Raw genomic sequence first — 21,445 nt, 5'->3', positions numbered from 1 at the left:
GACAAAAGGATATCCTGTGTTCGACATGAAACTTTCCACGAAGCATGGCCAGGATTTCAGGTCATCATCGCCTTTCTTTTAACCCGTTCCTTACGGGAACCTGGCATACCAAGTTCCAGTGGCGTCATCTGATATATGGGAACCTGGTATACCAGGTTCCTGTGGCGTCAACTGATATGCGGGAAACTGGTATACCAGGTTCCCAAAGTAGAGACAGGAGTGCCTGCATTGGTGTCCTAAATCTATGTCAACTTGTGTTATGCTGCTCAGAAAAATGGCTGTGATAGAAAGATTAAGGTTTCTTCTATCAATATCTGTTTTCTTTCTATATCAAAACTGCATGTACCGCAGTATTATTTGTCTTTCCTCCAATGTAGTGTGTGCTTGCTTTGCTGTAAAATTCGTTTGAAGATGTACATAACGATCAAGGCTGAGCTCGGTAAATATCTGATTTCGCTGACCCCATTCAGGTGCATATTTTGTGTATTTTAAAGAATTTGCGAGCCCGTCAGCGCATGCTCTATTCATCCCTAGCACCAGATCAATATTTTCTTTGTTCGATGGCACATGTAGTTGACAGTGGAAAGGGGATATATGTACCACTTGACTTCTTTCTTACAGGTGGATATCAACCTGTTTGTTCTCTGTCAAGCTAATCTTGTTTGGGGGGCATTGAAGGCGCTCAGAGAATTAAAGGAGGAACGGGTTAATACTCCCAAGATTTATGGTTTCTCAAACGTGAATATTTTTGCTCATGTTCATTCAAAGCCATTTGTTGTTGCTGTTGTTGTTTTGCAGGGCAGGGGAATGATTGTGCATTTATTTTGCGATAGAAGTTTGCAAATTTTTCCCCCTAGTTTTCTCTGTTTCTCTTCAATACAAAACATTTTAGTCACTCAGTATACTCTATGCAGTGTGAGGGCCCTTATCCAGATTATCAAAATATCATCAACTTAAATATTATAGTATTATCATATCAAGTATTACTAGAAGTAGGACTAATATCAGTACTATTATCAACAGTACTAGTATCATCATTATCTTCATCAATATCATGATCATTATTATTTGATATCATTATCATTACACTACTATTCTATCACTGTCGTCCCCATCATCAGCATCAGCATTTTTATAATCATACATTTTATTCTTAAAGATAGTTTTGTACAGTGTAGGGCACCGCAAACATGAGCTTTTTTAACAGTGAGAGGTTTTGCCACATAGTTCCTTTGTGCGAGTGTGAACACAGCTGCTTCTGTGAACTACAGGCTGTATCACTAGTACTGTCCATAAAGCTAAGAGTAATGTGCCTTTCAACATCCTATGAATATTTCAGGTGTTATGGGGTTTCCCCCTGCCCTTTGAGCTGGTCACTACACTGCATACAGCAGACCGGCTGTTTAGAATATTACACGGAGAACTCTCCTTCTACCGCAAACCTAGTCTGGTGAACTAGACCCAGATAGGAGTATTTTCAGTGTTCTGTTGCTGATTAGCAGTGATTGCCTTGTAAAATTGCATCTAAAACTGTACCACAGAACAGGAATATTGCTGCTGTGTGTGGGTGTGTGTGTGTGTTTTCATTTCCTCTAGATTTCTTTCTCTCTCTCTCACACACACACACACACAGTCAACTATTGCACTGTAAAAATGTCATGAAAGAATAAACACGAAGTCCCATGATAATGCAAAGGAATTTTGATCACAAGATTCCACATAACTCCTCAGGTATGACAGCATTCTTTGTGAACAAAAACTTTGAAGTCGGTCCTTTGAGTTTTGTGTGGATGGCCTAGAAATCCTGCAAAGTTCTTGAATATAGCCTGCTTTTTTTTAATCTTTTGCAAAGCATTGTGTGTGGAGTTCTGGCAGGAAAGACAGAGCATAATGGTCATTTATGTAGGAGTTGTAAAGCATGTAAACATAGACAAAGTTTGAAAATTGTGATACATGTTGTGATACGACTGTTACGACTTTTTCCTTCATCTTTGTGGCAATTCGATTCCACATGTAATACACATGCATGCAATCTCGTGGATCTATTATTGTCTTTCGTGTCAGTGTTCTTGATCAAGCCTTTCACCCTTTTTCAGGTTCATTCAAATTTGCACTGAAAGACCTTGCGAGGGAGACTGCAATAATGGCCTTTATAGAAAGCCAACCTTTCTGTACAGTGTTATGGTATCCACCTTGAATTCGCGAGCACACCCACCAAACATTTCACCGATGATTCTCTTCATTGCATGAGCCCCTTTAAATACAAGCATTTTGTCGCTAGTAGTCGGGTCCGTACGCTTGCCGTACACTAAGTGCAAATGAATTAAAGTGATCTTACGCATCTATGCGCAACACGCGGAGGTCAAGTGTGGTCATACTTTCAGTGTTAATTTGTGCACTGTCGGTAAATGCAGAGTTACCGTGCACTAGGCACAGGCAGAGTGTATACGTGGTAAGATCGAGCATCTAATTTTTCCCATTTTATCATGACTAAAAACATTGTCACTTCACAATAGAGTGTGTTTTCAGAGCCTTTAACTTGATATCTCTTTTCCCAACACTAACAATTGCTGAGAAAGTCTGCAAAACTATGTTAGTTTAGAGATAGAGATGTATAGTGCTCAACATTTCTCATGTATGATCAAATAGAGCTTGTCCACCAGCACAGCCTTGCGGTCCGGAGGTGATGTCATAAACCCACAATTGAACTTTGAATAAATACACAAAAAGTTACGGAAATCAAATAGCGCCACCACTGTTTGAGTTTTTAAAGTTATATATGGTAGGGAGAATTGTCACATGCTAGTTTGCAGATAGAGATAGTGCTCAACATCTTTCTTATACGATCAAATAGAGCTCGCTCTGTCCACCAGCACAGCTTTGCCATCACACTGTTACTGAAATCAAATAGCGCCACTGTTCTTTGAGTTTTTAGGGAGAATTGTCACATCTTCTCAGCTAGATATTTAGATTACTCCCCATATAGCTGGTTAGCCTGGCTACTGTTACGTCAACTGCATGCAGCAGATTGCCGAGAGAGAAACAAATGCCGCGTATGGTGGGAGAAACTACTGTAAAATTGGATATTTTCGCGCGACTAATTTTTCGCGCTTCGCCGGGTAAGAAGAGTTCCACGTGTTTTTAATTCCGCGGAATCAAGACATCACGCACAGGAACATATGGCAAGCAAAAATATTCGCGTGCTTTTATTTTCGCGCTAGTTTCTGGTTGCGCGAAATGCGTGAAAATTTCAACACCGCGAAAATTTCCACTTTTACAGTACTTTACTTTGCTAGTGCCACTAAAGCACAATTTAAGTGTAAATTTGCGTGATTTGAAAGTGTTACACATTGCACAAAGTATTCTAATAAATGTGATATTTTCCAATCATAATGGGCCCTCAGGTGGCTTTCGCAGCTTGCAAATCTACAGGATATTGTTGCACATTAGTGGCCATTCTACACAGGTGGCCACTACGACAGTGTAGACTGTAAATCGTTCCTTGACATCTCAAAGAAAACTGTGACTCTAGACTTGGCGAAAGAATGGTTCAAAGTCCAGACAGGGAAGTTGGCTGACTCACTTTTAATTTCTGAAGTTTGCCCTTGAGCGATGAGTGGAGGCCGATGTGTTGGAACAGCGAAGGTTTGTAGCGTATCCTGAATCCCGCCTTCTGCCGCTGACAATGTTTCTGTTTGAAAGTAAGTAGAACAAACACATAAAAAGTTATGTCAACACACAAACATACTAAGACATAAAACAAGGCTCGGCATTGGCTGTGGCCCGGGGCCACTAAAAATTGATGTCAGGCTACCAAAATTCCATAACGGTTATCTTTTGGTGGCCAAATTGGACAACTAACATTCAAAATGGTTTGATATGTTTCCTTTAATTTCGGGCCAAAACATCTCTATTTTGGGCCACCAAAATTTCAAATATAAGATCTTAGTTCCCTGAGTGGGCCACCGGAGAAAAAGTTAGTATAAAACCCTGCATACAGTCATTCGTGCACATGGTACAGGAGATATATTAAGACTACACAGCAAGCTTTAAGAAAAAGCTCTGTACATTGTTCCACGCACACATAGCATCCCACAGTCCATACATAGAGGCTAGGAACATACATGTACGTGAAAATGAATGCAGAACACATGAGATTCAACGACCCCCAAGCAATTCTTCTGTTCTGGTCATGTTTCTATTAGAATTATCAAAAAAAAAAAAAAAAGGACTGCAGAGTCTGGGGAAGATATTAATATTGATAATCAATCTATGACGAGCTGAAGGAGAAGATCGCGATTACGCTTTGCACGGCACAATGCTGCGCAATATTTCAACAGATGGATGACATTTCTATTCACTCGGAGCTTGATTTCAAACCACTCATAAAGATGACTGCAGAGCCATTGTTGCCACTGGCAACGGACTAAGGAAGCACAAAAGACAGCACCAACCATTCAAGAGTTTATAGTCTGCATGAAATGCATTCAAAATATGTACACTGTACACTAATATCACATTGGATTTGGGTTACATTTTTCAAAGACACTTATTTCATTTATGACTTTTTCTACAACATAGTCAAATATCACCAAATCAATCTATACTTTACCTTTATACAAAGGATTGTGCAGAACTGTTTATAGCAGATACAGAAGTACCGAAAGACTTGCAGTTATATCAAAATGAGAGAAACATCAATAAAACTGAACATATATTTGGAAACTTATGTTCCTGTGCTCTCTGTCATTCAACTTTCTATTTACATCACACAGCCCAAGGGATAATGTCAACATGCAGCCCAACGCACACCTTGCACCCTCTTCCAAAACATTCACGGGAGATACCGAGTATTGAAAAGACCACAATCACGCAAGCACAGCAAGCGCCTTTAAAGTTTGGCCATTGTGCCTGAGGGCATGACGTCACGCCTGCGTCGTCGTTTGCAGCTGAACGTTCCCTCGCTAGTGGAGATCTTGTCTCAGGAATCGAAATGCTACAGTGTCTACCGTTTTTCCAAATGTGATCTTGCAGGGGGAAAAAAATGGATCCATGCTTAGAAATCAAGGCCCATAAGTCTCCAGATTTGTCTGGTATTGTGATTTTTATAAGGAAGTATTGGCAGGGTAAAAAAACAAAAAAAAAACACAAAAAACAAAGATGTAAACTTACAACACATACAGTGTAAGTTCAAAGTTAAAATCAGCTTTAAATGAGAAATCAATCACCACAGTGCACCTAAAACAGATAACCTGTAGCTACTGCTTCTTGTTCTTTATTATTCAACTCATGTCTCTTGAACCAGTTGCTATTTGCATACGTCTTTTTTTTTCTTGATCGCCTATGAATGCATTATGATAATTTCTACTTTTACTGTAAAGGCAAGGTGCAGTGCATTATTACTTGAACTATAAAATTTGACTGCTAACATGAGGCTTTTTTCAGAAGAGAGGATGAGGGCTAAAAAACCCAAACAACAACACTTCTGCAAGAAAAATGATTGCGAAAGATATCCAAGGATGATAAGGACACAGGGAGAAGCAAAGAGCGGTTACACACGGTCAAAAATTCGTCATTTGAATGATGATTCCAGTGAAAAATAATTCTAATGACGAATTTTTAGCACGTGTGGAAGCAAATTAGAATCACGAATGCTAATCACAATCACGAATTCAAATTCTAGTCCGGAGGTGAATTCCAGTGAAGTTTCACTCAAATTACGGTGCGAAATTTGCGTGTGTAATGCTTGACCTCCAAAACATCTTTTGAGGGGCGGAGCTTACGTGACCTTTCAAGCACTTCCGTAGATAACATGCGCCCCGCATGCATGCACTCGATCGTACGTTTTGATTGACAAGTCACCAAGGATAACGTAGCGCCTTAGCTCAAGAATTCGAATTCTAATCACAGTTTTCGAGTGAGCATGTGTAAGGTCCGATAATTCTTAAGACGAATTGCAATCATCATTACAATGATGATTCAAGTTACGAATTTTCTCTCGTGTGTAACCGATCAAACACTATCTTATTTTGACCAGATAATGGGCACTTATCAGACAGATGAAATTGAGTCATTCCTAGGGCATAGGTGCCCATGAGAAAAAGAAGGGTTTCAGACTGAAAATTGATCTTATTTGCAATCCTGTTTCAAAAACATTTTTTTCTGATCATCATCATGCTTGGAATGCAATGAGCTGTTCACACACAGAAATGTCTCTCTTCTCCCTTCGTTTACTGCAAATAGCAGTCCACATAACAGTTACGGACATATTCCTTACATTATCCCTGCCAATCAAAACAAGATGAGTTCTTGTACAAGTCTGAAACTCTTCACAAAGAGCAATAGAGTTAACGAAGGGACAAAGAGAAAAATAATTACATAAAAGATATTAAAGAGCGGAGGAAGAAATATGAGTAGATGATATAAGGAGATATACAATGTTTGTTAAGCAGAAAACATGAGGATTATGAGATAGAAAGATTATGAATATGTGCATGGACGGTTATGTAAAAGTGAAAATTTTCATGCTTTTTTTTTTTTTTTTGTGCTCAGTCACGTAAAATCATTTTTTTTTCTAATTCCACAAAATCAAAGACAGCAAATAATATTACATAGTATATTACAAGTAAAATTCTTTCACGTTGCACAAAAATTTCCACACTGCAAAAAATTCCCCATTCTATACCGTAGAAAGGTGAGAGACAAGATACATTGTAAGATAGAGAGGAGAGACAGAAAGACAGGCAGACAGACAAACAAACAATAAGACAGAGTGTGACAGTGTCAGTGTTGGGAGACGGGGTGGGGGGGGGGTTGGGGAGAGGAGAGCTGTCAAAATGTGTATCTGCCTTCAAAGGTTAATCACAATTTTTCACCCATCAAAAATCAGAAATTGGCGCTGGGACGGGCATTTGCCAAATTAGACATGTCAAAGGTGTGAACAAAACTCTGCAAAGAACAAACCAAACTCCTTTCCACTCTTGCCTCAACGGGGGAAAAACAGGAAAAGAAAAAAAGAGTGCTACCCATTCACACTCCGATGCCTCCCCGGGGAGCGGTGAGAAGGGCCATCGACTGACTGATGCACCCCACGGACTACTCCAGAGGGGTACGGTTGGCGCTTTTTCTTCCGAGGATGTCGCCGCGGGACAGAAATCTCGTGTCCGGTGATCGATGGCAACTTTCACTCCTAGTTGAAGAGCTTTTTTCTCCCCTCTTTCCTCTCCCTCTCCATCCATCTCTTTATACTCTTTTGTCTCTTGTCCCATTATCACTTGCCATGAACAAAGTTGACACCTCAGGAGATCCTCTGTGGGATTCCACTACCCATAGACGAGAAAACAGACAATTCTATGTGTCTTCTTACTTCTTTCTCTCTTTTTTTCCCCTCTCATTTTGCAGGAGTGCATCTTACGGGAATGTTCATCACTTTGTCTTCTAAATGCAAACAGCTTTGCTGATATCTACTGTCCTACAGTTGTGGAAGCAAGTCCCATTCATGGTCAGCCACAGCATCTGGGGAAAAAAAATCCATCTGTAATATACCACTTTACCTGACGGAGTTTGTGCTGTTGTGCGTTCTTAAACAAAAAAACAAAAACAAACCCAAAACAAACAAACAAAACTATTTTGAGTGAGATTAAAGGGACAATCATCTTGGGACACTCTCAGGCACAAGTTACCTATGTTCGTACGACATGTGGATTAATGTATTGATATGAAACCATTCAGACACAATGTCTAACTATACACTAATGTATAAATGGCAGCATCAGACCTCACACACTGTCATGTTTCATAAGAACTTCTTCTTCTTCCTCCTCCTCCTCTTCGTCTTTCCTTCCTCCTCTTCCTCTTCATCCTCTTCCAGCTTCTCCTCCTCTTCCCCTAGTCTCTACTTTCTCCTCTTTTCCCTCTTTTTCTCCTCCTCCTCCTCCTCTTCCTCTTTTCCCCCTCCTTTTCCATCTCCTCTTCCTCTTCTTCCTCCTCTTCCTCATCTTCCTGCCCTCCTCCTCCTCCTCCTCCTCCTCCTCCTTCTCATCATCATCTTCATCATTATCGTTCTCCTTCTCCTCCTCCCTCTTTTATGCCCATCATACCCTCATCATACCCTGAATGAAATATATCAATATGCCTCTTTCATTCAAATTTACTCTCACCCCGTTTATAGTATGGCATCTGTCCTGCTTACCTAATAGATTCCTGAACATTAACAAAATAATATTCTCATTATTTGGATCTAACATTGTGTTTTATCATGCTCCGAGACACACCAAACACTGATTAGTTTTCCTTTCTCCCATTCCCTTAACAGCCTTCATCCCTGCACAGACTGTTTGTGTCTGTCCTTTGCTCCACCGGCCACAGACAGACAGACCTGGCGGAGAAAGTGTATCACATGACCTGGACAAATATGTATCACCGACAACTGACATGTCAAGGTGCGGAAAAAAAGTGACCTCAAGACAAGAAACCTCAAGCAAATGTTTACGAAGAGCTTGAATGCTGGGAAATAAGATGATTGGAAGACAGGAACTTAGGCCAAGATATATATTAAAAAACAGCAACAACTGAAAAACTTTCACTAATTCCAAACTTCCTCTTACTTCTGAGTGAGATTCCCCTCCCATGCCAAGGGAATTTCTCTCAGCATCAGTATGAGTGTATTTCTCTCACATAAGTATGAGTGTACAGGGTTCTTGCTGTCAAAATAGCTTCGTAACCCTGCTAAATAAACTGCAATGTTGTTGGGTTGTTTTTTTTTCAAAGGGAGATACAAAATGCTTCAAATTCAGCTTAACTACATGAAGAGTCAACATGAGTGATAATGACTCAATCTTTATGCCCCTACAGTCTGAGAAGTCATTTATGTAAGTTACACTGCTTCATCCCCCAAATCCCCATTGCTCAAATTTACCTCTGGCATTTATCGGAGCAGCAATCATGAGTTTTGACATTTGTGAGGATCAAAAATTGAATCAATTCAAGGTCTCTGAAACACCATGCCTGCACAGAAATCACTCTTTCCCCCCCCCCCCCTTTTCTTCTCCACACTCTCTGCACATTTTGATCATTCGCTCACAGGAAAAAATGTTCAAGAAGAGCGCGATAACTTTCGCTCGTCAGACTCATGTGCCGAGTTCAGAGACAGGCCACGACCTCGCGCCAAACAAGCATATCGATGGCTCGCTCGCTCGCTCACTCGCTCGCTCGCTGCTTCTGTTCCTGTGCAGAGAATGTCTCAAATTCGAGACGCTACCACTGGATGCCTGATAGTGACAGTTTATACAAGGTGGAGAAAATAAGAATGTTGTCCCTAGCAACAAGACATAGAGCCACCTGTTCCCAAGGTGTTAATTAGTGCTCTGATCAACATGGGCATTTCTTAGGATGCAGAGCAGCATTCTGCAAAAACTGGCTAACTGGAAAGAAAAAGAAAAACAGACCTGCTAAAGCTTCATCCTTAGATGAAAATCACATGCACAAACTTGTGATTCAGTCTCAGTACAGTCTCTGAGAAATTATAGCCAAAAAAGGTTAGATTTGTTTATGATCATAAACACACATGTATAACAACCAATTTTCAGGTCAAACTCACCATGAAATTACTTTGTACTCACATGCATCATCACTACCAAAAAAAAAAAAAAAAAAAAAAAAAACTCACCAACTACACCCTAATACTTTAGTCCTACCTACTTATGTTTTGTTTGCTACAATGTATATTCTTTTTTTTTTGGGGGGGGGGGGAGACTGAGTTGTTTCCATAACTTGTTCTTACTTATAAGTTATAATTCAACTTGTGCTATTGGGTAAGTTATACACTCTAGGTTAGTTTTTGCTGGTCTATGTGGGACACAAGGCCTGCGTGGTTGAGTAGACATATAGCTTCATGATATGTTAACCATACCCACATAGGGGCTATGATTATATGTCCACATCAGGTCTAGATGAGAGAGCTTCCTTTGATAATAGGCTACTTGTCTGAAATTCCAATATATGTCACAATTATGGCAACTAAGTACCGATTCCCCCCCTCACACAATAAAAACAAAACAAACAAACAAACAAACAAACAAACAAACCAACAATCAATCAATCAATCAATCAATCAATCAATCAATCAATCAACCAACCAACCAACCAACCAACCATCCATGAATGAATGAATGAATGAATGAATGAATGAATGAATGAATGAATGAATGATGAATGAATCAACCAACCAACCAACCAACCAATCAATCAATCAATCAATCAATCAATCAATCAATCAATCAATCAATCAATCAATCACACCAAACTCCTCAATATAACATCTCTGTTAGTGATGTTGTGATGGTCTTCTACATAAAGTCCTCCATTTTTGTTTCCTTGAGTGTCTGTATGTGTGCATGTGTGTGTGTGCGCGCGTGCATATTTTAAGAGAATATTTATGTCTATTTATAAAGCTTTTACACATGTTGTGCAATGGCAAAACATAATGTTCTCATGAGTGAATAATCAAAGGCATATAAGTTCATATTCAAACACCCTGATTAGAATGGGCTGAGCAGTTTGGGTTTGGGGGAGTTATGTGTTGTTGTTTTTTTCTTTAAAACTAAACTTCAAACATAGGAATATTTCCAACTTGATTGTTAATACCTGAAAAGAGATAAAGATGGTACATGCAATGATGTGAAGTGGGCCCTCCTCATCTTCTGGAAACATTGATACATCATCCCCGCTTGATTCCCCCTTCATTGTTCTGTCTATACCTGATTTAAAATGTAAAAGTCAAGGATCTACGCAGCACGCAGGTAATTCAGCCAAAAGTGAAAAACAAAATCATAGATTTGTCACGCTCGCTACAATGCCATATAACTGATTGAAACGAATTACATTTCATCAACTCAAAATGTCACATTACTCATGATACTGCACACTTGTATGAGCCACATTTACAAATACTGCCATATGAAAATGCTGATATGAAGCATATTTGTATATCAACATGTATACATTTTCATATCTCTGTATCTATTAGTCTATCCATTCATCAGTCAATCTATCTGTCTATTTATACATGTATATCAAGAAGATAGAAACCACTTTGTCTCGGTGAACTACAATTATCCTTCTTTCTATCTTTTATCTACTCAAATCATATATGTTAGGTAAAACGTACATATACTGTTAAGCAAGAAACCTTTGCGGCATGCAATTTTTGCGAAATGGAGGCAATGGCATTCTTTGCGGCATGACTGAAATTCAGCAAATTGCCACCGGCATTCAATGCAAATGGTGTAGACAAGAACTTTCTAATGCATCTTGATTTTGCGAATCTTGGCTCTCGCGAAATTTGCAAAATTAAGATGCACACAAAACATTCTGGTATCGCAGTACATACATGTATGTGTATGTATCTCAAAGCCTTAAGCCCAAACATTCAATGTACATTGTACTTTCAGCGTCTAGCAGCCTTGAGGTTTTGTGCTAGATCCATTTCGCCTAATTAACCCTGTCTCCGTCACCTTCTTCAATCATGCCATTTTGTGATTGGATTTTTTTTTTCTTCTTTCCTTTCTTTCCCCCTTTACAACCCCGCTGGGAGTATATTTTTCATTTCATTTCAATTTATTTTCATATTTCTCACATATATCACAATAAAGTATATAAATACGAAAATTATACAAAACATAATTCAGATGAGACTTCATCAGAATGTACAGAAGTTTGATTTGGTATAAACATGAGGTCTGTATGCATGCGAATTACACTGTGGTCATAATGCGAAAAAAAAATATGATGGGGCCTGCGTAAAAGCATTAGCTTGTACAGCCGCAGGTCCCGTGAGTAATCAGATTAGGGGAAGTTTAAAGTACGGATGTTTTTTAAGACCAACTATATCTGGGGAAACCGATTAAAACAAACATAACAAAAAATCCAATTAAATATATATCACTAAATAAAAATACAGAAAAACAGAAAGCTGAAAGGTCACATGTTGCAGCAGTGAACAACAACTGCAGAGATTCAAGGGGTGTGTTGCAGAGTATAGAAAATGGCGTAACTGTATGTCATAAATACATAAGTAGAAGGTGGGATAATGAGATTTGTCGTGAATGTAAACAATACCGAAAGCTCAGGAGTAACATTCCAGCATGGGTTCTAAAACCAAGCATTCCGTGTGACCATAGTAACCGACAGCTGTCACGCGCGAGAGTTTCGATAACCGAGTGGAACAATAGGTGCATGAACAGCGCAATAGGCAGACTGTTCAAAAATAGTGTTCATGGTTAGGATCCCGCCGGACTAAGGTGGGATAGACAAGGGGTAACATGTAAAGAGCAACAAGAACTATACACTATGCATGCCGTACAATGTAGCTGCTAAGAAGATATTGCTTCAGTTTTCGTTTGAATGAGGTTACAGTGGTACAACTTACAAGTTCCATAGGGAGTTCGTTCCAATATTTGGGCCCAGCGAACATAATGGTTTTTTTCGCGAAAATTGTTCGGGTACGTGGAAGGTGATATGCGTAACGTTGACGAGTTGGATAATCATGAACTGTATAATTTCTTGTAAACATTTGGGAAAATACGTCTGGTAATTGGCCAGTTGAAAATTGAAACATAAACAGGCCGACGTTGTAATAAAATAACTCGGGAATTTTCAAAATTTTATTACTTACAAAAAGTTCGTTCGTGTGGGATAAATATCCAGTGTGGTTAACAATTCTAACAGCTCGTTTTTGTACAAGAAATAACGAATCGATAAGGTTTTTAGAAGCATTTCCCCACGCCAGAATCCCATAGTTGAGATAGGGAGATATCAAAGTTGAATATATGCTCTGTAGAATATTACTTGGAAAATAATAGCTAAGTTTGTTAAGAACCCCGGTATTTCTAGCAATAATTCTGCTTACATAATTAACATGGGTTCTCCAAGATAAATCACTATCGATATGAAGACCCAAAAATTTTGTATTGTTGACCTGTGACAGATCAATGTTGTTTATCTTGACAGAGAGAGGTAACACAGGTAGCGAATTACTGAATAACATATACTGAGTTTTATCAATGTTTAAGGATAATTTGTTCGCAAAAATCCAAGATTGGACAGAAACAAGTTCTTTATTTATTATGTTTATAAGCGCATCAGGATTTTGATGAGAGAAGAACAAATTTGTATCATCTGCAAAGCAAACGAAGGAGAGAATCTTAGAGGAGTTTTGGATATCATTAATATATAAAATAAAAAGAAGTGGGCCTAACAAGGAACCCTGTGGAACACCACAAGAAATCAGTTTTGGTTGGGAATCGTGACCGTGAATACTTACAAATTGTTTTCTATTCGTTAAATAATCAGTGAACCATTCTAGCGCCCTTCCCCGAATGGATATGGATGATTGCCGGGGAAGGCTGCTAATATGATGACATTGGCGACAACAGGCTAATTTCTTGGGCGAAGGACATGAGTGTGCATCTTAATATCGGCGTATGACACTGATAGAGTATTACAGCTGCACATGTATAGCCCCTACCACTATGCAGGAATATCAGATTTGGAAATAATGAATATTAACAGCCTGCAAAAAGAGAAATGTGATAATGAATGACAAAAGGCAGAGAGAAAAAAGGAATATAATAGGGAGATAACAAATGGCAAAGGCAGACAAGCAAAATGTGCAGGATTTCCAGACAGATTAATCAATGTTTAATGTGGCACATTAAACCTCGCAGAAACTACAAGTTTCAAGTGTCTCTAAGCACTCGAGAGTGATAAAAATGGCTTTAGAGACTGAAAGTAGAACCTGATAAATTTCTTTGAACACAAAAGGCATCACATTGTCTCAGTTCAGGCTGTCTGCAAATTGGCAACAGCAAAGTGTTTAACGGTTCTACAGTTTGTGTTTATAGTCATAATCATCTGAAAGCTTCAAATCTTGTTCACTTGTCTCAATATTTTAACAGTTACTTTCTGCACAAGTAAAATGACTGCAATCTAAATGACAATGATGTTAAAAATTCAATGTTTTAAGCAAAAGACATATTATGTCCAAGACACCACATGATCTTTGGGAGTCTGGGCTGCTACCCAAGAGGGCAAAAATTCAGAAATAAAGTCACACAAACTTTTGATTTGTTTGCCAGCATGTGTAAGCGGAAAATATGTGCTTGCATCAAATCTGAAAACTGTAGATGGATTTGTTGTGGTTCAGTAAAACAAGACCACAGACTCTCAAACATAAGGTCGCAGGTTCCAGTCCTGTGGTTATGCCCCTATGCCAGGTACTTAATCCTCAATGCCTTGTCCTGTGGAGGGAACGTAGGGCTACTGCTCCTGTGTTTGGTTCTCATGAGCATTCAGTGCTTTTAATACTTTGCGGGCCACGTAAAACAAAACACAATTCAAATTCAATCCTTTTTGTATCATTCCTGTCAATGACAATTCTTTTTTTTTCCACATTGCCAAACCTTGCCTTGTTTGACCCAAGAGAATTCTCTTGCAATGGTCACTAGTGTGTGGTCAGGTCATTGCTATCCAGCGAGACAGTCTGACCAATAAAATTTACAAGCTTTTACCACATTTCCTTGAAAAGAACTTACTTGCACAGACCGAGGCCAGCGTGTTCCATTCTTTTAGTTGGATACCCCTAAACAGTAAACTGGCTGATTTGCCTAGATGTGTGACATTACAAAATACAAAGCTTTCCTTTTTTTCCCTTTTTTTTTTGAGTAAAATGACAATAATGCTTCGTAATCAATTATCAAATTTAGAGCAGGGATGTGTGGGACGTTCAGCTTTGGTTTTTCTGAATCATTTTCTGATCATCCTTTTCACACTGAAAGGATCCTAATTGTTGGTTTTTTTTCACTGGAGACCAAAAATAAATGACAAATTAAGCAGCCACTCATATTGTCCACATCTTTCTTCATTTTCCAACGGATCTTTGGAAACAACATGCAAATGGTTTCCACCTTTATTCCCTGCTGCTGTATTTCTGGTAGCAGGCCAAATTCCTGATTCTGCTAAGAATTAGAATAGACCTACCAAGATGTTGGCAAATATTGCCCTATATAACATCACACACCATTTGAGTAAGTACTTCTCGTGTCAATATTGACTTGCTTCCGCCCCTTTGGCTTGGCATGGTTTGTCAATCGATGATTGCAAACAGTTTGCAAAATGGCCATAAAAATGACCCTTGGCATTATTTTTCATATATATGGCAAAAGTGCCACAATGAAATCTTATATCTTTCATTTGTCTTTCCTTTAACCCCTGCAGTGCCATACAAATGGGAACCACGTGTGATTTGAGCACCATGGCTGCAAAATGAGCAGCTCCAGACTGAGGCTGGCACTTTGCATATCGTCGGACATTCCTTCCTTTGGAGGGGAGACAAGTGGCTGAATTGCATTTCTTCCGAGTGTAAAGTCTACTGTATGTGTGTATTGTGCAGGGTACGGAAGTATCCCACAAAAGAATTAACCCTAATCCTCTTCAGACCAGCTTCCTAAAATCCCACTGACACTGCATATGAAACATGTTACCCCTGGCACTGGAGGCGTTAAAGCATACCTAGGACAGATCTACTTAGTGTCATGTGACTAAACATAACATGGCTATGATGTTGATGATGTCGAAAACAAAATGCCAACAGAGAAAAAATGTGCTACATCATGACTTGATATTCATGATACAGTGTATTTTACCACTAAAGAGTAAAAATCTCCAACTGTTTAAAGTGTTCAGCCATTTGAGCATTTGTTTTGTATAACACTAAAAAAAATCAACATATCCTCAATCATAATCACTACTGTCATCATCATCATCACCACCACCTGTCCTCATCATAATGTCGTCCTTTCCTCTATCATCATCTTCCTCCTATTCTTCTTTCTCTCTTCCTTCCTTGTTCTTTACCTCCTCTTCTTTATGATCATCTTCCCTTTCCTTATACTCTCATCCTTTTTCACCATTGCCATTGTTTACATCATCAGGATAATCATTGTGAAATCACTACCATCATGATAATATTTACATCGTCACAACCATTATCATCATCATCATCATCATCATCACAATCGTCATCAACATCACCATCATCATCATCATTATCACCACCACCACCACCACCACCATCATCATCATCATCATCATCATCATCATCATCATCATCATCATCATCATCATCACCACTATGATTTAAAGCCGTCTGTGCAAGAGGAGACGGTACTCACTGGATCTTTCTCCGGGTTGCAGACCTTAACATAGAGGATGTGATCGAGGAGCCAGTCAATGGGTTTCTCCATGTGAAACATCAGGAAGAACTCCACCACCATGTTGAGGTCGGATGACTTGAAGAGTTTGCCTGTAGAAGACAGGGGAGACAATCAGCCCATAATTGTGACATCATAACTACTGATAAAGATGATAATACCCATGCTTCAAAAGTTAGAGTAAAATCCTTACGGTGTAAGCCCTTTAGTAGATGATACATAATTGTTTGTTTGGGTTGCAGAACTGCCAAGACTTTTACCCCATTGGAAGATGAGTCCTTAGTATACTCGGGGAGGTGTCTACGGGAAATGCATGTCGTAGCAAAATTAGCCCGTCATCAGCTGGTTGCACTGCTAAATGTCGAATCAATTCCTAGATTTGTGACATAATTTAGAATTATAATGTTCCAGTATCTCTCTCATAATTGACATTATCATAAATTCTTTTGATTTCATGAATGGCAGTTTGAGGTCATCTTTCTCCAATGTAAGAAATGCAGTGAGAATTACTTCTGCCAATTTGATGAAAAAAGCTACTATTTTTGCAGCAAAATCCCCAGGACTGGATAGGGTTGAATTCCTTCGGACGTCTGACTGCAAAAACTATCAGTTTTTAAAGGTATCACATAAAATACGATTTAATGTACACTCTTAACTCCATAAAGATGATGCAGACTATAGTTCACATTTCATCATTTTGCATTAACCCGTTGAGGACGAGTCCCAAGTATACTCAGGCAGTTGTCCATGGGAAATGCGTGTTGTAGCAAAATCAGTCCGTCCTTAACAGGTTAATTCTCACTGTGCATGTAAACACTTTTCATGTGCAATAAAAACCAAGATCATTCAGCTGGAATAATGGGAGGGTTCGCATCGATAAAAATTATCTCATTGCAGACATCTGGATTATGCTTGAACATAACAACACACGTTCAAGAACTTGCAAGTAGATAGTCACTATTTCAATGGTGAGGAACACCTGGAACATTAATTTTCTGAAAGTCTGTTTGCCTTTGTCTCATTTGGAGTCCCTTTTGCTAAAATTTGGTTTGGCTGATTCCTTATTTCAGGAAGTACTTAAATTTCTGCTCTTTCTGTAAACAATAATCTATATTTTACAACAAAATATTGACATAAAGTTCATTTACAGCAGAAGGCAGCAAATGTAATGAAGTACAGAAATGACAAACCATAACTAAACAAAAATATACATGAACAGACTTGAGCTGATCTTGCATCATGGAAAAACAGAGAATCTGTACATTGTATAATAGTGAGAAAATGCAGATGGTCGCCATATTAAGCATAGCTTGAAGAAATGGCTGGCCCTAATCAATAATGATGTACAAAAGGGCTGTACAAATCATTAATGCTGTTTGAATCATTAATGGCATTTTGTGTATTCATCTGGCTTTGTTTGATGGTATGTCACATGTGGTGTAAAAAGTAAACTAAGTCATCAAGATTTATTTGCACCTTACTCGAGAGAAAGTACACAAAATTATTGATTTTCTAGAGTACTTCCTAACAACATAATATTTCATATACTAAAGTAGGTTGAACGATGTATGCTTTCATGTCTTTTACTTGTTTTTCTTTTGAACAACTTTAAAAGTGGACCCAATTTTTCACATTTCATAATTCCTAAGGAGAATTTGCACGCAGAGCTTGATAAGCAAACAGTACTAAGAAAGGACAAAGATATAAGATAATAATCATATCATGAGAATAAGCAAGAACCAATATAGAAGCAGGAAGGATATATACAACATGTAGGATATCAAAAAGTAAGTTGAAAGGAAGAAGAAAGATCAATGATATTAATCTGATGGTGAGGGTTGTATACTATTTGGAGTGAAATTTGTCAGAATAACACTGACTTTGTATACAAGCCTGTAATGTACCCTCTTTAAAAAAATCAAGTGAAAATGTTCAATGGAAAAGAGTGAATTTAGAGTGAAATTGGAGTGAATTTTTAGTTAAAATGTTCATTTTCACTCATTTTAGAGTGACCTCAGGGATCACTCGAAGATTTTGGAGTGATCCTTGAGGTCACTCCAAAATGAGTGAAAATGAACATTTTAACTCAAAATTCACTCTAATTTCACTCTAAATTCACTCTTTTCCATTATTCATTACTTCAAGAGTGAACATTTTCACTCGATTTTTTTTAGAGAGTAGCCTTCCTCAAGCAATTACTAAAGCCATCTTAAAACACACATAAAACACAAACATAATGTAAGAATATTCCAAACAACAACAACAACAACAACAATGAAAGAGGAAATCCCTATTTGGGGGAAAAGGAAAGAAGTTCAAAGAATGCTGAAGGCTTTCAGTTTAAGAAGTATTTCTCATCAAATCGGATAATTTTACATAGATCGCATACATTTCATGGAAGTGTTGTGGTGATTATATTGAATTGTTTTATCTTTGTTTTCAATTCAATTCAATTCGTTTTGTCTTGAAAATTTCTTTGCAAATTACAAAACCGGCAAAATTTACATCTTTCACTTTCTCTTTTTTTTCACAACAAAATACTAAGAAAAAGTTATTTCAAAATGAAAATCACACTCTCAGATAGTAAATCATAAAGATAAAATGTGATAACACTTCAATCCTAAAATGTCTCCTTTGTTCACATCATATCTGATCTGTTTGAGTGAAGTCCACAAGCATGATCTTAAATATCTTCACCAGTTTTTTTTTTTCACCACTGAAGTGGCATATGAAATTTTTACCTCCGCCAAGGGAGGAGATTATGTTTCGCTACTGTTTGTTTGTTTGTTAGTTAGTTAGTTAGTTCGTCCGTGTGCAAAATAACTCAAAAAGTAGTGAACGGATTGGGATGAAGCTTGCAGGAAAGGTTGAGAATGGCACAAGTTTAAAACGATTAACTTTTGGTAGTGATCCGAAAATTTTTGGGGAATTTATGAAGGATTTTTGATATTTTGGTAGGTAGGGTCATTGAACTTGGGAGTTCAGGCTGTGCGTATTTGAGGTTTGCTTGCGCACACTATAGTGCATGCTCTAGTTTCTGCTAGGGCGAGGTGCGCCGTGCAGCTGAGGGTTTATGACGTAACAAAGGCTTCTATATTGGGAAATCGGGTGACTTTCAGCACACAATGCTATAAGTACTTTTGGGTGGAAATCACTGATATCTCTATGAAAGAACAAGATCGGTGGTGGAAATGAGCTGCATGCTTGGCGGAGGTCTGCGCTCTCAGAGTGCTTTTCTAGTTTTAATATGCTTTTATCGATTGAATCCGCACTATGGCTTCAAATTTAATGCAGGGATGCCAAATTTGTACACTACACTGCAGTATTCTGAGTTGAAAGGCATATATTTAGTGGAAAAACAGAATTCTACTCCTTTCCTGCGACAGACGTGTATAGTAATACAATTGCGGAAAAACAGTATTTTCCATGGAACCTGCAGTATTATGGGGAAAAAAATTTACAAAATAAATACTCAAAGAAGTTACAGCTGGCATCTCTGTAAATGACAGTTTTAAAAGAAAATTTAACCCTGTAAATACCACTGTGTTAAGATGACACTTGGACTGCACGTAAACAAGTCACTACTGGTACTGATGGAGTTTAACGGAAAGCGGCACCAAAGAAGATGCATCCATGAATGAAATGTGTAAACTCAAAGCAATGCATTGATGAAAATTTAATCGACATATGAGAAAGTAACCAAGCAGTCAAAACGGTTTGAATGTCTGTAAGTCATCCTACGCTGTGTCCCACAGGAATCTCTTACTCGCCGTATTGGCCACGACATTGTTTACATAGAATTCCTCAGTTGCTGAACACAACAGTAGATGAAAGATAAAAGTACATATAAACACTTTGTAAAAAAAATGAAAATAGAATAAAAATCCGATTAAGTAGATCCTGGTGCTGGCATGCCACAGAAAATTTCATAAGCCAGTTCGGAGTTAGCTTATGGGCACATACCACTTTTGCTGTCAGGTGGATGTGCTGGCAAGTAGCATTTATAAGGATTACATGAATAATCATTATCACAGATGCTTATCCCAGTGAATTTAAAAACCAACATGCCTGTTGGTAGTTGTTGTACGTATGACCTTTTTTTCTGCTCATGCGCAAAGTGGAACTGCGAACAGGCTTAATGGAAGAAAATGCAAGGAGCAGTACTACTACTTCCACATTTTGCTTTGCATGAAGATAGATGGAGCCACAAATCATGAGATGAGCTGAGAATAATGACATATACACTAGGTGTGGAAATACAAGTCTCGCTAGTGGCATGGCAATTCCGAACCTTTGTTTTCTTTTCTTTAATCTTGCTGTTTGCACTTGTCGCGGAATCTACCTGTCACTTTCAAAAAATACATCCTAAGTACATTATCCCTGTTATTATAGCTAAAAGGACGGAACGACTGCCTGTGGGCCAATTCTATTGAAGATTCCAAAGAATCAGTCTTTACAATCCCTCTCCTGTGTTTTTCGAGATTATGCCTGTCTTCTACATCTTATTTTGTTTATTTCTTTCTTCTTTTTTTTTACAATACCAGAAGTGATAAAAGGATTATTCTGACAAAGGGATTTTCCCCGACAGCTGCTGCTCCCAACCTTCAAGCTTTAAGAAGACAATCTGTATTCAAGCAAATGTTTGTGATGGCGTCTGAGACTGGGATAAGACAAAATCCTAATGCTTGGCAAAATACATATTTATCATTCTTAAATCTTTTACTGGAGATTATAAGATGACAGGCTGGTTCAGTAGAATGCAGATATGACTGATGAATTTGTATGAACTTGGTAGTCTCTTGTGTTTTATGATACAGATACAAATCGGCATTAGCTTCTCTACGGGAAAAAGGACGGTAAAAACTTAACAAATTGAAATACTATCATGAATTATTCACCAGAGACAATCTGAGATAAAAGGAATTTTTTCTTTTGCAAGTGCTACACACCACTTTTGTTAGGATCCCAGAGAGGGTCTGGGGTGTTTCACAAAGAAGCTAAGTCGATCTTAAAATTCAAGATCCGCTTAAAACTATGGTATACCGCTGGTTTTCCTGTTAAATTTCAACATCCACTTCAAAGTTTTATCCATTTTTACAGAAAAATTCCTTTATCACCTATTTTATCTTGTATATCAACAGCTGCATTTAAAAAAGTCTCCAAAATTTTCAACTTAA

General features: G+C 38.3%; 1 protein-coding gene across 1 annotated transcript in view; it reads right to left on the bottom strand.

Annotated features, from left to right (window-relative positions):
• LOC139729248 (alpha-1,3-mannosyl-glycoprotein 4-beta-N-acetylglucosaminyltransferase B-like) overlaps positions 1-21,445 on the bottom strand; it is a 159,339-nt gene that overhangs the window by 6,168 nt on the left and 131,726 nt on the right. The window contains exons 9-10 of the mRNA XM_071640179.1: positions 16,230-16,360; positions 3,584-3,691 (exon numbers count right to left, since the gene is read on the bottom strand). Coding sequence (XP_071496280.1) covers positions 3,584-3,691; positions 16,230-16,360 — 239 coding nt within the window. The remainder of the gene's footprint in view (positions 1-3,583; positions 3,692-16,229; positions 16,361-21,445) is intronic.

Source organism: Diadema antillarum, unplaced genomic scaffold, assembly GCF_040938485.1.
Source record: "Diadema antillarum isolate AM-2024a unplaced genomic scaffold, OU_Dant_1.0 seq00000229_RagTag, whole genome shotgun sequence".
NCBI classification, from domain to species: Eukaryota; Metazoa; Echinodermata; class Echinoidea; order Diadematoida; family Diadematidae; genus Diadema; species Diadema antillarum.
This window is presented reverse-complemented; position numbering and strand designations above follow the sequence as displayed.